The sequence below is a fragment of the Callospermophilus lateralis genome, chromosome 4 (genome assembly GCF_048772815.1).
Source record: "Callospermophilus lateralis isolate mCalLat2 chromosome 4, mCalLat2.hap1, whole genome shotgun sequence".
In the NCBI taxonomy this organism is placed as follows: Eukaryota; Metazoa; Chordata; class Mammalia; order Rodentia; family Sciuridae; genus Callospermophilus; species Callospermophilus lateralis.
The window spans coordinates 33,192,688-33,217,755 of record NC_135308.1 but is presented as its reverse complement, the minus strand read 5'-3'; the positions used below and the strand labels follow the sequence as shown (position 1 = coordinate 33,217,755).

The 25,068-nt window shown below is 34.6% G+C and overlaps 1 protein-coding gene across 1 annotated transcript in view; it reads right to left on the bottom strand.

The window, feature by feature from the left end:
* Positions 1–25,068, bottom strand: part of Tenm3 (teneurin transmembrane protein 3) — a 339,337-nt gene that overhangs the window by 139,580 nt on the left and 174,689 nt on the right. The window contains exon 4 of the mRNA XM_076853679.1: positions 2,900–3,022. Within this exon, the coding sequence (XP_076709794.1) occupies positions 2,900–3,022 (123 nt within the window). The remainder of the gene's footprint in view (positions 1–2,899; positions 3,023–25,068) is intronic.

Below are 25,068 nucleotides of genomic sequence, written 5' to 3'. Positions count from 1 at the left end.
ATAAGAATAAAATAGCACTACACAAATACAAGGATTGCATTGAGAAGTTGTGAAGTAATTTTCTCATTATGCTTAACACAGTTAATTCTCCTAGTGAGTTTTGTTCAGAATTCTCAGGCTTTCAAGAGGGTTGTAATCTGAAATTATTCTAAAGAAACAACATGATGTGATCTGCGTCCCTGGACAGTTTATAGAGTGAAAGTAGCATGGGATGGTGCATAGACATGGCAATTTCATCATTCAGTTCTCAAAGCAGCAGATTTTACTTGCAAATAGAGCCCCTTTCTGCTCCTCTGTGACTCCGGTCCATAAGTATTTAAGAAATAGGACACTTGACCAGGAAAAATGGAAAAAAGATCTCCTTGTAATTTAGGTTATGGGGGAAATAATGAAGCAGACAAATGATTGTTGTTTAGGTCACAGTTTGGACAAGCTCTGAGTCCAGACAGAGCCTTCTTTAAAGGAAGAGAAATTTCTACAAATACCCTGATCCAGTTGGCACGTTAAAGGATCAGTTCTCTAGTATATTTAACTGATTCCGGGCTGTTAATTATCCTTTATATGAGAGACTTTTTTTTTTAAACACAGCTAGGATGAAGGTACTTTTTAATACATGTACATGTAGTTGCCGGACAGACACGTACCAACTGTATACAGTACACTCTATGATCATACAGGAGAAATTCCGCCACCTGAGAGAAGGGGAATAAAACTGTTGTTCTTTGTAAACTTTGGAATTACTTTAGTGAACTATAACTAGCATTTGTTAAAAATGGGAAATCTAATGCATTCTGCTGTTATGTATAACAAATTAGAATAAATAAAATTCAAAATTAAAAAGAAGAAAAAAATTAGAAATATAATCAAACAGAATAGCAAACACTAAGGTACATTTTACAAAATAAGAACAAGGATTATATCAGATATATATGTGTATATGCATGTTGGCTTTAATGTGACATGGATTTCTTACTGCAGTCACGGACAGTATAAAAGTCATGGTTTCAGAGGACTCCAGTTTTATAGAGACTTCTGAAGCCATGTTCATGTGTATATTCTAATCCTCTGGAGCTGATATGATGCTAGGCTGTCCATTCCAGGGTTGCCCCAAACTTCTCTTGCAAATCTAAAATACTACACACTTTGCCTGAGGCTACTAAGTAAATAGGGGAAAGAGTTAGGATTAGAATATGGGTTTATGTGAGCTGAGGGATGCTGATGTGAGCAGACATATTTCCTGGCAAAATACCAGGACACAGAGACCAGGCTAGGGGAGCATCTCTGAATCCCCAGCTTTCTCAGTATCATGCTTTCAGAGTACTGTGAAACTAATTAGCCATATACTCTATGTTCACTGTAATCACAATAAAAGGTTAGGGTATTGTAAAATAAGCAAAATGTCCACAATAAGTTATATATCTCTTTAACATAATTACAATTTCTTCAGTCAGAAAGTTCTCTACATGCATAGTTAATAAGCGCCATCTAAGCATTTCTATAGGAATCAACTACTTTGATAGTCTGATTATCCCTCAATATAAACAAAATTAACATTCCTGATTTCTGTATACTTACTTGATTTGTTCATATGTGTGTCATCAATGTATAAAATCAAATAAGTGTTTAAGGTAATTAATGTTTACTTAATTGAAATTTCTCACCTGTCATTTCAATTATGAAAGCTTTTCTTCACCTCTATGAACTCACTGCACAGTGACTGCCCTTGTCTGCTTAAGCTGTGGTGACATGTCAGTCACCAGCTTATAGTTCTTTCAGAACATGTAGAACTTTGTATGAAAAGGCTCCATGTGGGGAGGCATTCAGTATTATTGTGAAAGTCTAATGTTTTATAAAATTCCACAAACTCTCTAAGGAGGCAGGGAAGTATCATCAAGTATAATTGTTAAAATAAATGATGGGAAGGCAAAGAAAAAAAAATGTTAAAAAGCATTAGTCACAGTAAAGGGGTACATGTAAAATAGCAGCAATATGTTCTTCAAATATGTACTAGTTTCTTGTTAGTCTTGCAAAGAAATTAGCCATATGAGATGGACATAATTGATGTCAAAGTAAAATATAAATGTACTAGGTATAAAGAAACAAAGAGGAAGAAGGGCTAAAGAAATTCTTAAAGGCAAACAATTTATCAGTTAATGAGGAAGATACATTGATTAGGCTGCTTTGAGATACAAAGTATTAGCATATTTTGCAAAACATCTAAAGATATCAATGCCAAGACATGTATATATATATGAAATAATAAACAAGTATATATATAAAATATATTATAAATATACATATGCCTGTCTGTATTTTTTGGGGTGTTTATATGGACAAATGAAACACACAGCATTCTCTAACCACTTAAAGTCCATTTTTAAATTCAGAATCAATTGATTTAAAAATCTGTGGTATCCCAAAATGCAAACTCTTAAAGGTTTAGAGATAGGGCAAGCAGAGGAAAGGTCAATAAATTATAATACTTTAATGTGTTTTGCATTTAAAAGCTTTTATAATAAAATTAATATAGTATTCCAACACATCACATACAAGTTGAATCAAGAAAACTTAATATACCCAAGGTAATATAAGAGGTCACTTATAGGACTATAATCTATTTTAGACTAAAAATAAATCTCAATAGATACTTTCAGGAGGCAAAGGCAGAAAAGCCTACCCATGAAATCAGAAGGCAGAAAAACATAGTATTCCTATGATAAAAATGTGAATTTCCAACCTTTTGAGTAAGTTAATAAAAATCACTCATAAAAACATGATACCCATAATTTCTAAACCTTCTCTTTCTCCTATATAAACTGAATGTAAGCATGGGTAAAAATCAGTTTATGGAAAAGCAATGTTAAAAGAAAAACACAGTATGCATAATTCTTTCTCTTACCATTGTCGCCAGAAGGTAATGATACAGTGTTTGTTGGCATGGTATCAGAATTCACTTTTCCATTCTCGAATGTGTCATTTTCAGTCTGCTGTAACTGCCAGTTGAGGCCAAATAGATGCATTGCTGGGGGTAAAAAATACAAGTTGTTAAAGGTCTGCTGCTTTTAGCTCCAAAAGTAAGTGGTAAGCATGTTTATAACAAGAGTCATATGTAAAGTTAAAACTCCCAGTTTTTGAAATACCAAGGACAACTGCACAATAAAATTATAAAATTTCCTCAAACACATGCAATTTATGAAGTAATGCTGTGCAATATGGCAACATTTCAATAATGATTTAATATTCAGCTAATTGGTATCAGAAAAGTCTTATGAATGAATCATTATTTGCTGTAATTTGTCCATGTTCCCTTTTCACCATCTTTCAAGTAAGTGATAGAATGCTCTGTGGCAGTATTTTCCACAAGTGCTTGGCCACAGGTCATTTGCAAATTTATAATGCTCTGTTATATGTTCTCAAAAGACATGCTAGGTATTTGGATTATAATGAAATTTTAAAAAACTGGTTTCACAGATGAATTTGTATATGAAATGATCAGAATGGATTCAGATGTGCAAAATATAATAAAATTTGAATATAATATTTAAGATTAGTGGTTTTTTAATTTATGACATAGTTCAATAATGACTCAGACCAAATACATACATATGTGTCGGGTAATTTCTTATGAGTTTCTGATATTGTATGATTATACTTTTATAAATTTATAAGTGAAAAAAAATTTTTTTTGTACCAGGGACTGAATCTAGGGGTGCTTAAACCATAGAGAAACATCCCCAGCCCCTTCTTACATTTTTATTTGGAGACAGTATCTTGCTGAGTTGATGGTTTTGATCTCAGACTCCCCCTGGCTTGGCCTACCAAGCTGCAGGGACTATATGTGTGTGCCACCACACCCGGAATTAATAACAAATTTGTCAAAAATTTATAATGTATGTACTAATTTTATTTAAAATATTTAGAAAACATAACTAGAGGACTACGTGATATAAGTACAAATTTATAAATGTAATCTAATTTAAATTTTAATATATTATCTGTTTTCTTAATTTATCAAAAATATTTATAAGAATATGTCACTGCCTGGCTGGGGATGTGGCTCAAGCGGTAATGTGCTCGCCTGGCATGCCTGCAGGGGCTGGGTTCGATCCTCAGCACCACATAAAATAAAATAAAGATGTTATATTCACCGAAAACTGAAAAATAAATATTAAAAATTTCTCTCTCTCTCTCTCTCTCTCTCTCTCTCTCTCTCTCTCTCCTTCCTTCTCTCCTCTATCTCTCTCTAAAAAAAAAAAAGAATATGTCACTGCCATTTAACCATTAACAACTACTAAATATTCATTTGTGCTCCACAGAATATAGTCAAGTAATTATTTCTTAAGGAAAGCCAAAATCCACAGGGATGCCATAGGTGATGGTTATATTACCCTATCATGAAGAGAAATTTTTGACATTGTTTTGCTCAGTATACAAATTCGAATTTACCAGAGAAATAGAAAAATACAAGTATTTAAAACATTTGTCAGAAGTAGTGTGATAACCACCATCTTCAAAGAGCTTTTATTAAATATCCAATATATTATCTAAGTAGTAACAAAATTACATTGGCATAGTGTAAAATCACATTGGCCTTGAATGCAGTTAAAGATTTTTGTTTAATACTTACTTGAGGATTTAATCTTGGAAAAATTATTGTCAAAGATTAGATTTACTTAAAAAACGAGACTTGTTAAATTGATGTGAAAATTCTAGAAGCATATAAAGCATAGCTGGCATATAGCAGGACAGTTATTAATATATAGGAATTCCATTTATTTATTATATTATTGAATTATTTGGATTCTTTTGATCAGACCATGGCACCACTCAATAAAAAGTCCCCTTTGTTTACAATGTTCTGCACTGTCAAATACCTATTAGTCCCTCCGATGGCAAGTGTTAACTTCTTGGAGAAACCCACCCAGGACTGTTTTATTTCACTTCTATATATAATTTATAAGATATAAATAGGTTTAGGAACACAGTTCCTGACACCTAGAGTAGGCCTCAACAAGTATCTGATAAATAAGTGATTTAAAATTAGCCATACTTCTATTTTCTAAAATTTTAAAATCTAAGATTATTGAGGATAGTGATACAGTAATTTAAAGAGAAACAAAATATAAAGCAAATATACAAACAGCTAAGAATGAATATCATATTACTAATAATCAATGACTTCTTAAGTGTATTATATGAGAAGTAGCTGAGCGAAAGTCCACGATTACTATGTATGATTGAATGAATTTTAAAAAATCAACAGTTTTGGGTCATTCTAATTACCAGTTCCACATTCTTTTATTAATAAATCTAAAAGCATGCTATAGCTACACAGATAGCCACATCTACGCCATATATTTGCAAAATTGTATCTACTCACATTCCCTGCTTAAATTACAGTCTGTCAGCAATTCCATTTAAACTCTGGTTTTTATGGATTAAGATACAGGTTTTAGAATTCTTAAATTTACAAGTTGTCATCTGTAAAGAGGTATAACTTTGTATGTCATTTTGTATTAAATTACGTAGTGTTTGAGTGGCAAAATGTCAGGAGCTTTCTAAACATTTATCACTCCATACATTTGTCAAGGTTTTAGATACAAAGTAATGGGAGCTAGTTCTGCATACAGCAGAGGTTTGACAGACATACTATGGCATAGCAACAATAAATACAGACCTTCTCTGATTCAGAATGATGCAACTTCTGACTTTTTGACCTTACTATGGTGCAAAAGCTATATTCACATTCAGTAGAAACCCACTTTGACTTTTGAATTTTGATTTTTCCCAGGCTAGCAATATGCAGTATGATGTGTCATTATGGAGCAGAAGTTTTCAGTCAGCCCCACAATCATGAGGGGAAACAACAGGGACTATAGTACATACTCTTGTTGAGCTAGGATGTTTGGTAGGTTCTGAGTATTAACTGCATTTTAAAAAATATATTCTTTTTGTTGTGGATGGACCTTTATTTTATTTATTTATTTATATGTGGTGCTGACAATTGAACCCAGTGCTTCACAGATGCCAGGCAAGTGCTCAACTACTGAGCCACAACCCCAGACCCTTAAATACATTTTTGAGTTCTAATATTTTCAACCTCTGATGGGTTTGTTGGGATCTAACCCCATCATTTAGTGAGTACGCCTATTCCAATATGGTAAAGTTTGCATGCAAAATAATATATAATCATTGTGACTTTTAACATAAAGACTTTTCAAATGATAGATTTGCTCATACTATTGGTTTTAATAGACTTTGAAGGGGAACCCATGGGATTGTGAACAGATGTCAAATGTTAGAATTTAAAGTGATGTTTTTGTTAATACAGCTATTTATTTATTTATTTATTTATTTGCCAGATGGGCAACAACAGAAGTTGTTGTATTTTTTTCCCCACAAAATCTCAATAAGATGTTATATAATGAGAATCATGCCCAATAATATTGTATCTTGCTTAATACTTTATTGAAAACAGAAACCAATAAGTTGTTTGGTCATAGGATATTATCTGCTTTGAAATTGTTAGTATTTGGTTTTATTTTGGTGAAGCTCTTACGGCTTATGCATAACTTAAGATATGATACATATGCAGGATTAATGAGAGAGAAGAAAGAGGCAGGCAGCAAACTCGAAAGAGTCAAGAATGTTCCAGAAATTACTCAGCAGTACTGTAATAAAACTACATGGAACATCTTGGCAGATAAATAAAGGGAAAACTAGCTAACTTGCTAAATAAAATACATCTGCAAATAACGAAAAATAAGCCGGATTTTTCAACCCTGAGCTGGAAAGCAGATTTGAATGCATGGGAAGGTATCTGCTGCTAGTATTCATGGATGGTTCCAAGGATCCTTGGTTCATGCATATCACAGTGGGGGTGCAGGGAGAATAGCCAGAAGCAGCTTGGAGCTAAGTTTTATTTTTTTGAACATAAATTACTGTTTTATTTTAAAAATTTATCTATTCTAATTAGGTATATATGACAGCAGAATGCATTTTTATTCATTGTATACAATTGCAGCACAACTTTTCATTTGTTTGTACACCATGTAGCATCGCATCATATGTGCAGTCATACATGTACCTAGTCATACATGTCCATCTCATTCCACCATCTTCCCCTCCCTACCCCTTCCTCCCCTTTGCCCAATCACAGTTCCTTCATTTTACCCTGTCCCTGCCCCCCACCATTACAGATCAGTATCCACTTATCAGAGTGAATATTTGGTCTTTGTTTTTTGGGGATTGGCTTGCTTCACTTAGCATGATATACTCCAACTCCATCCATTTACCTGCAAATGCCATAATTTTATTCTCTTTTGATGCTGAGTAATATTCTGTTGTGTATATGTACCACAGTTTCTTTATCCATTCATCTATTGAAGGGCATCTAGGTTGGTTCCACAGTTTAGCTATTGTCAATTGAGCTGTTATAAACATTGCTGTGACTTCGTTACTATAATATGCTGATTTTAAGTCCTTAAGTCGAGGAGTGGGATGGCTGGGTCAAATGGTGGTTCCATTCCAAGTTTTCTAAGGAATCTCCATACTGCTTTCCAGATTGGTTATAGCAATCTGCAGTCTCACTAGCAATGTAAGAGTGTGCCTTTCTCCCACATCCTCGTCAACACTTGTTGTTTGTATTCTTGATAAGTGCCATTCTGACTGGTGTGAGATGCAATCTTGGAGCAGTTTTGATTTGCAATACCAGACCCTCTTAACCTCAGAGAAAGTGTTCCATGTACTGTGCAATTAAAAACAAAAACCAACCAACCAAACAAACAAACAAAAAAAACCCCATGACATTTAGTGAACAGGTACTCTGTGTCAAGCACTGTACTAATGTTTCACTTGCATGGTTTCATTTAAGTTTCACAAATACTCCATTAATAGCTACTATTACTTTTTTTTCCTTCCAATTTTAAATCTGAGAAAATGGAGGCTTTTTGAGTTAAGATTGAAGAAGCTTCCAAGCCAGTAAGCAGTGGACCTTGGCTTTAAGTCTAGAGACAAATGGCATCCTGGTAACACCTCTCTGTTCTACCAGGGGGTAGTAGAGTGTGGAAATCCACACAAGAGGAAATGAAATGTGACTTTGAGAAGGTCTCAGACTATAAATAATGCATCTCTGCTACAGCAAGTAAATGGAAGGCTGAAACAGTATGGGCATGGAGGGTGGGCAGGGCTATTAATGGGCAGCATCTGTGTGTTTCAGGCACGGTTTTTTCACATGAATACTTTATTACTATATTATGATATGTCTCAAGATAAGTTTTATAGTAATATTATGATGATGATGAAATTAATATCAGGTTATTTTGATTAACTTCAAGGTTTTTAAAAATGGCAATTTAAAAATTACATAGGTAAAAAAATATATGAAATAAAAAATTCTTATGTGAACACCATAATTGTTAATTTTGAAATTTTAGAAATACCACTTATTGGGGCTGGGGTTGTGGCTCAGTGGTAGAGTGCTTGCCTAGCACATGCAAGGCCCTGGGTTCGATCCTTAGCATCACATATAAATAAATAAAGGTATTGTGTCCAACTACAACTAAAATAAATAAATATTTTTTTAAAAAAATAGTACTTATGTAGATTTAATCTTTAAAAAATGTTTATTTCTTTTATCATGGTTGATAGTGTTCAACTGCCATTTTCATCTATTTCCAGATGATTGTATGATTTTTATGATTTCATAACCTTTCCCCTACTAATTTAATCCTTATTCTATGTATCCCCCAAAATGTAGGCATTCATCAAAATCCTTCTTTGGCCTCCATTTCTTCTCAACTGATTTAATTTTCAAATTTTCAATTCCATGTGGATGGATGTGGATACTTTCAAATCTGTATCTCTAATACTAACTTCTTTCTGGACCAAGCAACACTATAAACTTCACCTTTTAGTTTATGTAGAAACCCTGTGGTACCTCAAATTTTATCTCAAAACTGTTTTGCTTTCCAGGTTTTCTTTCTTTCTCTCTCCATGAGCATCATTTTAGCCTAGACAATGAAAGTCACACAGGTCTAGGATGAATGATAGTTCTATAAATTACTAACTGTGTGACCTTGGGTTAGTACTTAACCTCTGAAATTCTGTTTCCTTGCCTATTAAATAGAAATTATGACTACCTATTTTATAGATTTGTTATAAAGCTAATTAAAGTCAGTGTATATAAAGCCCTTAGGTTTGAAGCAATACTCAATAAATAGTTCCTGGTCACCTACAGGTAAACTCTGATTTAATGTGTCTTCCTTTCTCATCTTCTCATCCAGTCTAGTTGCTGGGTCCACTGACCTCTCTCATTGTCCTGGCCTTGTTTTCAGTATCATTCCCCTATTTTAGGCCCTTAATTTTTTTTTTTTTTAGTTTTTATTTTCTTCAAGTTACCTATTCAGGCAGTTTTACAAAGCTCGTTATGCAAAACTAAAGGCTCATCTAACTTCCTTGCTCCTTAGACAAAATCATTCCTTAGTTTTTTGGGCTGGTTATTTTAGTATTTCCCTCCTTATGTCTTAATAACACTCTTACAATGTTACCTCCTAGTCTTTAGTTTTAGGTACTTTCTGGAGAATGAGAGTGGGAGAGACTCTCATTACTTTTAGTCAGTTTCCTGTCCCTTTTTCAATCCACTCTACCCATGGTTGCCAGTTATCTTCTCAAAGGGTATCTCTGATCATCTAATGATGTTCTTTCTCCTCACAGGTAGCCATTAATGCCTCTCCAGCTATCTCCTCTCTCAGACCCCTAAGCTAACCTTATCTGCCCATTGAGCCTTAAACGTTGCCCCCTGATCTTCCTGCTTCTGTGCCTTTGATCCCTCAGTTCCTGGTTTCTGGGATTTTTCAACCCCATCCTCTATCTAAGAAAATCTTACCAGCACCTTATTTCATTACGAAGTCTCCCCAGAATGATAACTATTCTGTGCTGCTATAGTAGTTGGATTTTTTTTTTAACATAAAGGTTTTCATTTTTATCTTTTTACTTGCTGGGGTTTGAGGAGTCAGAATTGTAAGGGAAGTAGGAATAGATCTTTGCACCCAGGGGGTAAAGGTACTTTGATGGAATAGCAAAGAATGAGGATAGGGAAAAGGCAGTATGTAGAATTTCAGCTATGAAAAAATGAGAGAAAATAGTTAAAGGAAAAGTACTTCTGAGTTTTCAATGTTTTCCCTAGAGTTGATCTTGGAATCCTAGGTCTCTGTAGCTGAATTGGTTCCTGTGAATTAGGAGTGACTAACAGACGATCTTAAAACTGGCAACAGTCAGAAGGACCTTGGATGGCACCTAACATAATTCATCCTTCTTTCTCAGGGCAGAAGAACATAGATTTCCAAGACGATTTCCAGTCAGTCCAAAACCCTTTTAAATAAGTTATAACAATTGACATTTGTCATCCACAAAATTAAGGGGCATACTGTTCATGCCACCACCCAAGTCACAAATAAAAAAATACAATAATATCAATCCTAGAAGTGACTTACTCACCTGACTGTTAAGCCATTGATAACTATGAAAACCTATTTATTGTCAATACTCTTATCATTTTGGTGGTTTGGTTATGTTATTTGTGAACTGTAAACAATTTTAAGATGTTGAAAATTAAAATATTTCTTCTGTAGTTAAAAAGTATTTATCATATAATCTCAGATTTTTTCCCCTTGTAGGTTTTTCCAGTAAATTTTAAGGGAAAAAAAACTCATGAAATAATTTTGAGACAATATGCTAGTTAAGATCTGTCAGATATCTTTTTGAAGGAATTTTCTTTCAGTCTCAAAGACCATTCAAAAGCATGAAATTACAGCATGCATTCCTTTTATTGTTCAAACCTGATGGAGATGAACAGAACCCATGGCATTATAGTTCTTTTTCCTCCAAATAAAAAGGGGGCATGCCATTGTTTTTAACCAGAGTATGTTGGTTTGACACTTCAAAGCCAGCATGTGGAAAACTTGAAACCAAAAATGTGTAATTAAAGAAAATTATATACCACCAAGTAGCAAATTCAGTGCCATTTTTAGTTTCATGTTGAGAGAAAAGGTGCCAAATTTTGATCTTGTCTCTGGGGACCATGCCACTGAAGTTGTTTCCACAGCTACTATTATTTCTACTGGCATCCTTGAGTTCTCAGATCCTGCCAAATATGGATGGGAAGGAGGGGTGTGACAGCTGGTGATAAGAGTCCAGCAATATGCCAGAACCTTGGAGTAAATTACAGGGGATGTTATGAAGGGAACACAGAAGTAAGCACCCTTGCCATCAGGAACCTGAATGCAGCTAACACCACCAGAACCCTGAAGAGTGTACTCTGAGGTTTTGGCAATACAGAGCACAGTTCTTAGCAGGCCTTCCATTATTGCCTAAATGCTGTTTAATTTTACAAGATCCAGCAACATTCTCACAAAAATAAAAAGGAGGAGAGAATATAGAAATCAGAGTCTGGTAAGAAAAACTGACTTTAAAAATATCATTCAGAAAATACCTGTAACTCAATTTTGTTTAGCCTCCAAAACCTTGAAAGTCCTCCTAAAGCAAGCAAAGGTCTAGAGTTACCCTTTCTTGTAATTTACCTTGTATCCATCAGGGAATACTTTCCCCCAAACAATCCTTCTGAGAAAGATTCATTAAGAATTTCTTAATGGGCCCCGCAGCCCGCGCCTGAGGTAGGCAGACATGCGACCGACCGGCAGAACAGGCCCAGTGGCCTGCTGGCGTGGTAGACACGCCACCCCAATTGGAGGAGGGGCAGAGCAGAGCCGCCATCCCGCCGCCTGTTCCTGTAAGGTAGGCAGACCTGCAACTGACCTGCAGAACAGGCCCAGCGGCCCGCTGGCATGGTAGACACATCATCCCAATTGGAGGAAGGGCCCAGCTGCTACCTGCAAGGTAGGCAGACTGCGCATCCCAGAGAAGGGGCCCAGTGGCCCGCCGGCCTAGTTGAAAGATCACCCCAATTGGAGAAGGGGCACGGCCGCCACCCACGCCTGCAAGGTAGACAGACCTGCAACCTGGAGAACAAGCCCAGCGGCCCACCAGCGTGGTAGACAGATAACCCCTATTGGAGGAGGGGCCCAGCCATTGCCCACAAGGTAGGCAGACCACGCGACCTGGAGAAGGGGCCCAGCGGCCCGCTGACGTGATAGACAGATCACCCCAATTGGAGGAGGAGCACAGCCGCCACCTGCCCCTGCAAGGGAGACTTTGCAACCATACAAGAGCAATATAAATATATAGGGGGAAAATTCAATAACACAACAGTTTCACCAAGCAGAAAGAAACTCGAGCAGTATGAAAAGACAAGGAAAGAAAGGACCACAAGCAATGCAGGTCAACTAAACTTTAGAAGAGGTAATAGCTGCAGTAGATGGAATGTCAGATAAAGAATTCAGGATTTACATGCTTCAGATGATCTGGAGTCTCAAGGAAGACATTAGACAGCAAAATCAGACAATGAAAGATCACTTCAACAATGAATTACATAAACAAATCCAAGAAGCAAAAGATCAACTATACAGGGAGACAGAGGTTATAAAAAAAAAAAATCCTAGAAATGCAGGAAGCAATAAACCAACTTAAAAACTCAAATGAGAATACTGCCAGCAGAGTAGAACACTTAGAAGATAGAACATCAGACAATGAAGACAAAGTATTTTAACTTGAAAAGAACATAGACAGCTCAGCGAGATTCTTAAGAAACCATGAGCAGAACATCCAAGAAATATGGGATACCATAAAGAGACCAATGCCAATGCCAATCAAAATCCCAATGGCATTTCTTGTAGAAATAGAGAAAGAAATCATGAAATTCAAATGGAAAAATTAAAGACCCAGAATAGCAAAAACAACTCTAAGCAGGAAGTGTGAATCAGGCGGTATAGCGATACCAGACTTCAAACTATACTACAGAGCTATAGTAACAAAAACAGCATGGTACTGGTACCAAAACAGGCAGGTGGACAAATGGTACAGAATAGAGGACACAGAAACCAATCCACAATATTACAACTATCTTATATTTGATAAAGGGGCAAAAAGCATGCAATGGAGGAAGGATAGCATCTTCAACAAATGGTGCTGGGAAAACTGGAAATCCATATGCAACAAAACTGAATCCCTTTCTCTCGCCATGCACAAAAGTTAACTCAAAATGGATCAAGGAACTTGATATCAAAACAGAGACTCTGCGTCTGATAGAAGAAAAAGTTGCCTCTAATCTACATATTGTGGGGTCGGGCTCCAAATTACTTAATAGGACACCCATAGCACAAGAGTTAAAAACAAGAATCAACAAATGAAATGGGACTCACTCAAACTAAAAAGTTTTTTCTCAGCAAGAGAAACAATAAGAGAGGTAAATAGGGAGGCTACATCCTGGGAACAAATCTTTCCTCCTCACACTTCAGATAGAGCCCTAATATTCAGAGTATACAAAGAACTCAAAAAATTAAACAATAAGAAAACAAATAACCCAATCAACAAATGGGACAAGGACCTGAACAGACACTTCTCAGAGGAGGACATACAATCAATCAACAAGTACATGAAAAAATGCTCACCATCTCTAGCAGTCAGAGAAATGCAAATCAAAAGCACCCTAAGATACCATCTCACTCTAGTAAGATTGGCAGCCATTATGAAGTCAAACAACAACAAGTGCTGGCGAGGATGTGGGGAAAAGGGTACACTTGTACATTGCTGGTGGGACTGCAAATTGGTGTGGCCAGTTTGGAAAGCAGTATGGAGATTTCTTGGAAAGCTGGGACTGGAACCACCATTTGACCCACCTATTCCCCTTCTCGGTCTATTCCCTAAAGACCTAAAAAGAGCATACTACAGGGACACTGCTACATCCATGTTCATAGCAGCACAATTCACAATAGCAAGACTGTGGAACCAACCTAGATGCCCTTCAATAGATGAATGGATAAAAAAATGTGGCATTTATACACAATGGAGTATTACTCTGCATTAAAAATGACAAAATCATAGAATTTGCAGGGAAATGGATGGCATTAGAGCAGATTATGCTAAGTGAAGCTAGCCAATCCCTAAAAAACAAATGCCAAATGTCTTCTTTGATATAAGGAGAGTAACTAAGAACAGAGTAGGGAGGAAGAGCATGAGAAGAAGATTAACATTAAACAGGGATGAGAGGTGGGAGGGAAAGGGAGAGAGAAGGGAAATTGCATGGAAATGGAAGGAGACCCTCAGGGTTATACAAAATTACATACAAGAGGAAGTGAGGGGAAAGGGAAAAAAAAACAAGGGGGAGAAATGAATTACAGTAGATGGGGTAGAGAGAGAAGAGGGGAGGGGAGGGGAGGGGGATAGTAGAGGATAGGAAAGGAGAAGAATACAACAGACACTAATATGGCAATATGTAAATCAGTGGATGTGTAACCGATGTGATTCTGCAATCTGTATACAGGGTAAAAATGGGAGTTCATAACCCACTTGAATCAAAATGTGAAATATGATATATCAAGAACTATGTAATGTTTTGAACAACCAACAATAAAAATTATAAAAAAAAAAAGAACCTCTTAACCGAAATTGCAGGACAAATGAAAACAGGATCTGAGATTTGATAAGCTAGGGGCATTCTTTTCAACACAGATTGTTTGTGGTATCTTTTGGAGACTTTGTTTTAAAGACACTTGCATCCCAGTGTCAGTTCTGACTCTAGCTAGTTGTGAAACTTTAGCAAGTTACTGGGTCTCTTTATGGCTTAGATCTCTTAATTATATAAACATCTGAAAGGTCTGCATTAGATGATCTCTAAGGTCTCTTCCTAATTTGCATCCTACAATCTGTCAAGATATTTCAAAATATAGACATTAAGTTAAATCATTAAGCACTGAAAAAAAATTGGCATCAATAGGTATCAACATGTTAGAATACCAGTATTATTCCTTTGTTTTTATTTTTAAAACTACATTGCACTGGGTCAAATTATCATTTTATACAGATGATGCCTTGGGTGTCCCTGTGTTTTGAAAACATTTTTTCGTTTCAATTTCATGAATATGTAAACATTCGTGATACACATGTAGAATGAACAGATTATTAAGAAAATAAGAAAAATAATCTTAAATATAGGGCAATGATTTGATTTGATACATGCTTCCAGAGTACAACCAAGTTTTCTATGTAAAATGAAAGCATCTCCTGTAAGATTGCAGTTTGTAACTCGGACCCCTACTGGTCTAAACTGTCATTAGGAATACATAGTTTTCCATAAATTAGCTTTTGTTTTGGATTTCCTGCTGTGTTTATATACATGTTGACGGAATGTGTTAGGCAATATTTTGGCATCTAATCCATTATTATTTGTTATTAACTTTTAAGACTAATATTATTTCAACAGTCTATACCTGCTGACCCAAATATGATTATTTTAAAATCAATATTTCTTTTGAAAGCTTTCATATTAGTATATACTTTAGTTGTCATTAAGAAAAAGGGAATTATTCCTAGAGGATATTTTGATATTCAAAGGAACTAGCCCTTGATGTAGCAAGTTCCTCTGAGAATTATAATGTTCTGAAGTCACAGGCTTTATGAATGAACAGATCTGGGGGCCGGGAGTGAAAGAGGGTAAAGTATGGCTTCCATTATTTCACACTTCTATGTGGCTTTTCCTTTCCATCCATTTTTTTAAATTTTGTCACTAATGAAAGGAAATTCATTATCAAGATGATTTGATAAGAATAAACAACAATTTAATTTGTAGGTTTGTTTCTACCATATTTGACTCATGTTCTTTTAGAAATGATAATATTTAGTAATTCTGCCTTTGAAATTTCTTATGTTTTTTTCTTTCTTAAACATGCAGATGCAGTATAAGACACCAGTGGAGGCTGCGCAGGAAATGATATTCCCAGCCACCCACTGATAGCCAATGCTGGAGCTGACAGAGGCTGACGAAAATCAAGCTGTTGTTTCTGTCACCAAGGGAATTAAGTTAGGATTTCTAAGGCAGACTATTTTCCTAATGTTTCATTAGTTTTCTCTTGTTTCTGGGGTCTGTTTTCTGACTGAAAGAAGCATTCATTTTCTAATCTAATGGAAAGAACAGCATGTTAACCATGGCAAACACCTGCCCAAAGGGGACAGTCATTATTAAGCTAGAGAATCTTTGAGGTAACAGTTGTCAACATTAAATAATATGGTAACATTAAATAATATGGTATAAGAGCCTATTTCAAGAGCATTAAAAATACAGAATAAAATAATTTACATAATTTGTATAGTATTCCCTGATTGTGAAAATACTGAGTTTGCTGTTATCATGAAATGTATGTAACAGAGGACTCATTAGTGACAGTTATTAGCAGCTTTGCCATTGAAACCCCATGGCTCTAGCTCATTATTCAAAGCCTTGCTGTACTGACTCAATTTTCATCTGGGTTTCTTTCTTCCACAGTAACTTTAAGAACTACATACTACTTTTATGTAACAAATGTTTATGTATATCAGCAACTTAACTAGCATAAAAATTTTGTTTTGGGCTCAATTTGACTTTTTAAAATGGTAACAGAACACAGGACCTGAAAATCACAATTTTTTGAAAATTTAGGGTTAAAACTTTGAAGATTTTAATCACCATTATTAAAAGATATAACTCTTAAAACATAAAATTTCTTAGAGGAATGTTGGTATATTAAAATATGGCAAAAACAAGAAAACCAGCCCCTTCATAGTAGTCCAGTTCTCCAAAGGGTCACCTCTGAGAGAGATGTAGTTATCTGTGAGTGTGTATATGCTCACATGCATGTGTGTGCATTGTGTTTGTATATGGTTTTCAAGTGGAAACTTTATTTTTTTAGGGTCATAGTCTTCTTATTTCACAGGTGCCCTCTTCAATCACACATTGAATATAAGTCTAATATATTACTGGATACAGCCACAATGGCAAACCAGAAAGTGCTGGGCTAACTTTAAACAAAATCAATGACCCTTCAGGACTCTAGGCACAGGCAGCTAACGTGGTTTGTTGTTCACCATTTGTTCAACAAAACACCTCATTGAGTTCTACTGCACGTGAGAAGCAGAGTGCTATCGAATCCATCACTTCCAGATTCCTTCAGCACCTGGTAGGCAATGGGAATGCTGACAGATCATATCAGCTTCCCATGACTGTGTCTTTTCATCCTTCATGCAGGTGGGAAAAGCCAGTATTCTAGCAGCTCCTGGTTCAACTGAGATCACTTTTCCTTAATCATTATCTTAACTATTCTTAAATGAGTACTTGTGAAGCATCTGTGGCAATGTATTTCAAAGCAAAATATAGAGCAAACTGCAGTCTCTGATCCTGGGGAGTCTTGCTCACAGTGCCAGCTTGCTTCTGTATTTGGTGGTCTCACTCTCCTTACCTAAAAATAAATGGCCCACTTTCCCACTTTAAACATGTATTGCTTCTCTATGTGTGATTCTTTTCTAAGATCATAAAGAATTTCTCTGAAGAAGCAAAAAGCATCTAAATATATCTTGACTCTATAATTAGAAACATTATGATAAGATTTGTGATTATTTGAGATGGCTGAAATAATTTGGTAGGTTGTATACACAAATTCTGCGTAACTCACAGAGGCTCAGTAACTACATCATGTTATTAGATTGTTAAAACTGGAAGTGGGGCCCAGGGGCAGCTCAGTGGTAGAACACTTGCCTAGCATGTGCAGGACCCTGGGTTCCATCTGAAGCACTGCAAGAATGAACAAAAACCAACTGGAAATGTAGTTAATGAAAAGATTAAGGATCCAGAATAAAATTTATAAGACTCAAAGGCAAAGACCTACAGTATTTTCAATCCTCTCAGCAGTGACTTTTAACACTTTTTTAAAAAATGTGCTATCTCCTTTATGAAATAATTGTGAACCTTCTGGGTTATTTTCTAAATAAATATTTTCATTTGTATATTTAATTCATTTTTAAGCACAATTATTTTTTATTTAATTCATTTTTTTAAGCACTATCTTAAAAAATCAGCACCTTTTGGTACAAATAGCAGGCAACAATAAAAATTAATGGAGTAAAATGTAAAATAAAAGTTACTAAATTCTGGATATAAACTTTTGCAGTAAAATTTCTTTTTATTCATGAAAGAAATGTTAAAAGACAGGTGTCAGAAACATTATAAAATCTACTGAGCCCTTGTTCATAAAATAATCAGATCAACAGGATGAGAACTCAAAACTGAATAAATTTCCCATTTTGTCACTCAACATTATTATTCTGTCTATGTCACATTTGTAAATTCTTAAATCTTAGGAGAAAAAAAAGTTCCACAGTACAGTGGAGGAAAATTCTGTACTCAAAATAAGGAGGCTTGGATTATAGTCTCCCTTATAAATATTTACTGGCTTTAAGAATGAATAAGTCACTGATTCCCTGGGTCTCAGATATTTCTTTTTAAAAACTGTGGATGATATAATATTTGTCTACTTGGTTGTTACAAGAAATAATGACAGCAGCTAAAATTAACTCAACACTTATATTTTACAAGGCCCATTGATTATTTTGTTAAACATTCCCAAAAGCTGTACTATTACTAAACCTGATTATATTGGTAAGAAAACTCGGTTTATGGAAGTACCCTGCTCAAAATTACAGAGAAAATGCAGAGATTGGATACATACTCATATCTTGATGCTTTGAGAGTTGGTACTTATAAATAGCAGTCTAAAAATATATGGCAATGAAATATGCAAATTTGACATTATATTTTGTCATATGAGATTGTGAGATCATTGTAGTAAAGATTATGTCTTACTCATCTTTGTGAACTCAGTATGTAAGAGAGATTTGATAACACTTAAGTTTTATGGAATTAAATTGACTGCCAGGGCTGGGTTTATAGCTCAGAGGTAGAGTACTTGCTTAGCATGCATGAGGCTCTGGGTTCAATCCTCAGCACCACATAAAAGTAAATAAATAAGATAAAGGTATTGTGTCCATCTACAACTAAAAATATATTTAAAATTTTAAAAAATGAAAAAAATTACTTTGCTATCAGAAATAATTAAAAGAAGATGCACATGAAAAAAACAAAAATCTGAAAGGTGAAAAATGACAGAAATTACATATATGGATCATCCATGTAGTTGGTCATCTCTTCCTACCCTGGAAATGAATAATATGTGCAAGGCTTTCTCCCCTCAGGGGCAGAGGAGGTTTATTCAAAGTGATAAAGCAGGGGAAACACTCCCCAGTGAAGGAAGAAGCAGAAAGCATCAGCCTAAACCTGAAGGGTTAGGGTGAAAAGAAAATCCCAGGACACAGTCAGCCAACATCATGCCAGGCTCACTGAGAAAGACACACTGGGAGGAGCATTAATTTCCCCTTTAGAAACCAGAATAAGATGCCATTATGAAATCTAACAGGTAAATACTGGAAGCTCTTAACATTAAGAACACCTAACATTTTTTCAGAAAACACGTTGGTATTGGGGCTAGAGATGTGGCTCAGTAATAGAGCAATTTCCTGGTATGAATGAGGCCCTGGGTTTGATCCCTAGCACCTCAAAAAATAAAATAAATAATCTTATGCAGAAATAAGTCGAGCTAAAAATATAATTTCTCTTAGATCTACTGTAAAATATACACTTAAAATGCACAACGGGAGGGTCTCAAAGTAATAGTCTTTCCACTTTTAGGTCCAACTCAGTAATGGAAATTGCTATGATGACCTCTTTGTTGATCAAATGTAGAATTGACCTTTACTGGGACTGGGGATGTGGCTCAAGCGGTAGCGCGCTCGCCTGACATTCGTGCGGCCCGGGTTCGATCCTCAGCACCACATACAAACAAAGATGTTGTGCCCACCGATAACTAAAAAATAAATACTAAAATTCTCTCTCTCTACCTCTCTTTAAAAAAAAAAAAAAAAAGAATTGACCTTTACTTCCAAATGGCTTTTGAAATTAACTAGACATACACACACATTTTAAAAATTTTTTTCATCAAAACAGATTATTACAGTACTCATGAAAGTTTGAAAAGAATTTAAAAAAACTTTTCCTTTAACACTTTAAAAAATAATGTTCTGTACTTTATAAATAAAATTCTTAAAGTATGTATGTATGTTATCTGAAATTCCAAGAAAGGAACACAGACTATAAATTTTATGGCAATTTTAGATTTAGTTATCCCAAATTTCCAAAGTAGTATTTCTTTCCATTTCTAGATAATTATAACAAAGAGTTCTAGCTAATTTTCCAAAGAAAATTGATGAATATCTTCATTATTTTCCTAAGATACATATGATATTTGTCTCTTTTTATATCACAATATATTGGTTTCAACATTTCGAAAAATTGATATTTTTGGGGGGTGACATTTCAGTTTATGTGGTAAGATTTAACATTTGTTCCTATGTCAGCATTTGTCAAAATGCATAACCCTAGTTATTATTTAGGTCTTAGGAAAACATTTCTCTAGTGCTTAGACTCAATAAGTTCTGTCTTTTCTTTATTCTAATTTCCTACATTCCCCTTTGTAAGTAGTCTCCATGATTGTAATTAATTGCTCAGTGTTTCTTTTTTCCAAAAGATTATAATTTCTAAGAGAGCAAGGACTATATTATCTTGTTCACTATTATCTCTATCATAGTGTCTGACCCATAGTAGTGACTCAATAAATATAAGTGCTCAATTCATGAATGATGGATGTATGAAAAAATGGTCACTTCCCTCTCTGATAAGGTTTGATTATACTAATGACACTAAAGAAGAAACTATGGAATCATACTCTTGAGGAAAAAGGACAGGCAAATCTACAATATACATTTTAAAATGGTGTAAGAACAGTAAAAATTCAAACAAATAAATATGTGAATTTTATTTGATCTCTCATAGTATTAGGATGAGACCTTTGAGTGAATATGGAGTCAATGTAACTTAAAGATTTTATGCTAAATTCATTCAAAATTCCTAACAATCTATCAAGTCTTTTTTTTAACCTTATATTTGCTAGCTACTTTTCTTTCCACTATTCTCTATGTAGATATTTATCTCTGAACACACTTCTTTCAGTACCACTAATGTAGAAGCAAATGACATATGCAACACCAATTAAATATTTATGCCATGTAGCACTGAAATGGTAAATATTGTATTATGCTTTCCACTTGTCATTAGTCAGGAGACGATGCTACATTCTGCAAAAATGATAGCCTAAAACAGAGAAAACATAACTGTGTTTCACAGACAAGATATTTATGTCTAGAATGAACTGGAGTTGAGCTAAAATAAAGGTATTTCTTATTGTTACTATCTTTTGACTATTTTTCAAGCCATGAAAATCCCTATATTTAAATTTAAAAACAGTCTGTTTAAATGTAGCATTTTTCACATATTATTTACTTTAACTGACCAAGCTAAGACTAAAATAAATTGTTTTTATTGGGAAAAGGAGCATACTTGTATAATTTCTTAAATTTAGTGTATGATTTTTTATGTATACTAATAAACAATAGGGTAGGCTCAAACTGAATATTTTTTCCTTTGCTAATAAAAAGCAGCAAAAATTTATGAAGCCAAAAGATTGAGTACAAATATTAGTTTCTTCTCACTTTAGGCTCAATTCAGAAGACACTGATATGATATACAAAGTCAACTGCTGAACGAACTGAATTTTAAAGCAATCTCTGAGTCTTTTCTAGGTTTTTAGATGATATATTAGACTTACAAAAGTAATATTTTCAACAAATTAAGAGAGTTCATACTAACAGTCTGGACAGTGCAAACATGTCAAGATAGCCAAAATTTTTAGTGTTGCTTAAAGGAGTATATAAATATAAAGGCAGAATTCATCCCTACAAAGTGCTATTCTTAATAAAGAAAATAAATGCAACTAGAAGTAGGTTTTTACTAGGTTTTCTCCTTTTTGTATTCTTTGAGTGCTACAACCGAATGCCTTATCAAATTATTATTTTCCTCCTCTTCTAGAGGTAAGCTGTTTGATTCTAAACCTTCATTCACCATTTAATCAGATTTAAATACAGCCTAAATTCACATACACAAATATAAAATATTGATACATGGATTCAAAAATTTTAGGAATCCATGTATCAATATTTCCATGTATCATTAGGTTTATAATTTCCCATCCTCTGAAATATAAGTAACATATTTTTCCTACAATGTGATGAAACCACATTAGTATTAAAATGCTACCGTTCCATCTCAGATAAAATCCATTTTCTAATGTAATGCACCTAAAAGTTAAAGGAAGAAGCTATAGTGAAAAATGGTATGTAATTCATTGCTTGGCTGTGTTCTATAACCTAATAAAACAGCACTTTTATCACAAAGACATGTCCAAAAAGGAAAAAAGAATGTCATAATATGTTTTATTTTGCCATATATATTTAAATGGTTGATTTTTCATGAAACATAAAGGGCTGGCATATTTTTCCTTCTGACCCTGAGTTGCATATATACAGCTAGTACCATAATCAATTTCAAGGTACACAGAGAGGTAAAAATGTTCATAAAATGCAAATAGACACAGAAGTAGCACAGATAACAGCTAAGGAATCATAACTGCAATGAACCTGGATTCGACAGGTTATGTTTTGATAGATCTAGGGAGTGCTTATGTTGTTAAACAGCCTTTTTAGCAGACATATGACAACATCTATTTTAGGAATCAGTTGGTAGCAGCTGTTCAAAAAAATAAATAACTACATGTATATCTTTTAAATGAAAAGGAATATTGAAAATCTGAGTAGTTCTTTGGTTAGCAGCATGTATCAGGAGCTCATAGGAAAAACAATGCTGAGTTATTTCTAGTTATTGGGAAGTAACTTAACAAACCCTTTCCTTAAAAAAAAAATTCAGATTTACATGAAAGGATTTTTGTAGGAGCGGGGAAAGCCACTAGAGTGCTAGAAATGGGAGATAACAAAAAATACAGGATTGCTTTTTAGGGAGGTGATGGAAATACTCTAAAATTGATTGCAATATTTGCAAAACTCTGTGACTATACTAACCACCACTGAATTGTACACTTTAAATGAAGGAACAGATAAGGTATGTAAATTTTATCTCAATAAAAGTGCACTAAAATAAACTCTGCAGTAAATTGAAGTATTGGGTGGAAAAAACAGTCAAAAGTGCAAAAAACTGAGCACTCAGCTAGCATAATATATTCTGATAAGATTTTTCTTTAGTGTTCTTTAAATTTAAAAAAACATGCACAAATATCCTTGATATTTTCTTATGCACGAGGAAATACTTTTAATTTTCAGAGACTGCCTAGCAGTTTATGAAAATGTTCATTAAGTAAAATATCCACATTGGTGTTCTTGGAAGTTTGACTTGAGTGATTTGTCACAGTTTTAACTGGTATAATTCAGATAATTATTTTGATTTGTATTTAATCATGCTTTATGTTTTGTGATATGATTTCTGCACATTTTTTTCTAGTAAAATTTTAGGTTATCTTCCACCTGGTGGGGGGGAGTCTCTGTGAGGAAAACACTGTGCTCAAGACCTCCTCCCCAACTCAGCATAACTGTGAATGGAAGCAGAAAAAGAGGCAGGCAACAGTTGTTTTTTTTTTTTTTTTGAAAAACTGTTGGTTATTGCTGATTTTTTTTTTTACATTTTCTAATTTTAGAGTAGAAAAAAAGAAGAAAGAATATATTAGGGGCCAGAAAAGTGGGACAGTTTTTTGGTTTTGTTTTGTTTTGGTTTTTTTTGGTCTGTATCATTATCATTGAACATGACATTTATGGTTAGGAATCAGTGGAATTTTCATTGTGCAAAGGCATACCAACTTAAGGGTTAATACATTAAAGCAGGATTTTAATTTTTAGCTTAGCAATCTAAAGAAAATCATAATGTATCTGCTGAAAAGAAGTATGCCATATGTACAGTTGATTTTTTAAATTGGGATATGCAAAATTACAACATATCTGTCCTATTATGTATCAGCTAAGGTTTCTCAATTCATCTTATTCCTTTATCCCAACAGAGCCTCATGATCTCACACTTAAACCTGGCTTTCTAAGAGTTTGTCTAGAATGTATAGTGCAAAGAGTAGCCTCAATGCACAGGTGGATATCTGAGCTTATATTAATTAAAAATTAAACACAAACTTTAGTTCCTCAAATTCACAAGCCAAATTTCAGGTGCTTAGTAGCCACATATGTTTAGTGGCTAATGAAATAGTGTGGAAACACCATTTGTATCATCAGATGGAAGATCTTGGCACTAGCTAAGACCCTTACTATTCAAAGTGTGTTCTAAGGCCCACAAGAATGTCATCTGGGAAACTTTTGGAAGTAAAGAAGCTCAGTTCTCTCTTTAGATCTGCTGAATTCAGAATATGCATCTTAATAAGATTGCCAGGTTGTTCCAGGTACATTAAAGCGTGAAAAGCACAAGCCTGAATTTCTTTCACCAAATTACATGTTTTCGAGTGCCACTAGAGCAATCTTAAAAAACATAAACGTGATTCTTTCTCACTTCAATGCTTAAATTTCACCAATTTCTTTACTGTTTTCAATTCTTCAAAAATCTCTTGGAGGCAGTTCTTGTACAATGTAGTACTATATAAGTTTCTAGTTCTGTTTCCTTCATTATTGCTGTGTGAGTTTAGGCACAGCGTCTCTCTAGGGAATGGATTCACCATTTGTTAAACAGATATAACTGTTTAGGTTGTGAAAACAAGTTTGAACACACAGCTTCAAACTTGGTGCCGAGCACTTCATAAGCACCTTTGTGGATAGTTCACATTTCTCCTTTGCTGTTCCTCAGACGACCTCTCCTTATGGATCTGTCATAGCCCTTCCAGCATCCGGCCGATGCCCTCTTTAACTTTCATGCTTCAGTTCAAGCATCAGCTACTGGATCAAGGCTTCCCCTACATTTTCAGTCAAAGGTAGATATTTTTGTTCTTTTTTTCTTTTGCTTATCAAGCTGCTATGAAATCATGTACTATTCAAAGTGTGTTTGCAAGTATGTTTTTATCCCTGACTATCAGCATCTAGAATGAAGAGCTAATTTGGACTTCTAATGTGTATCAGAGTACCCAGGAAAAATGTTAACTT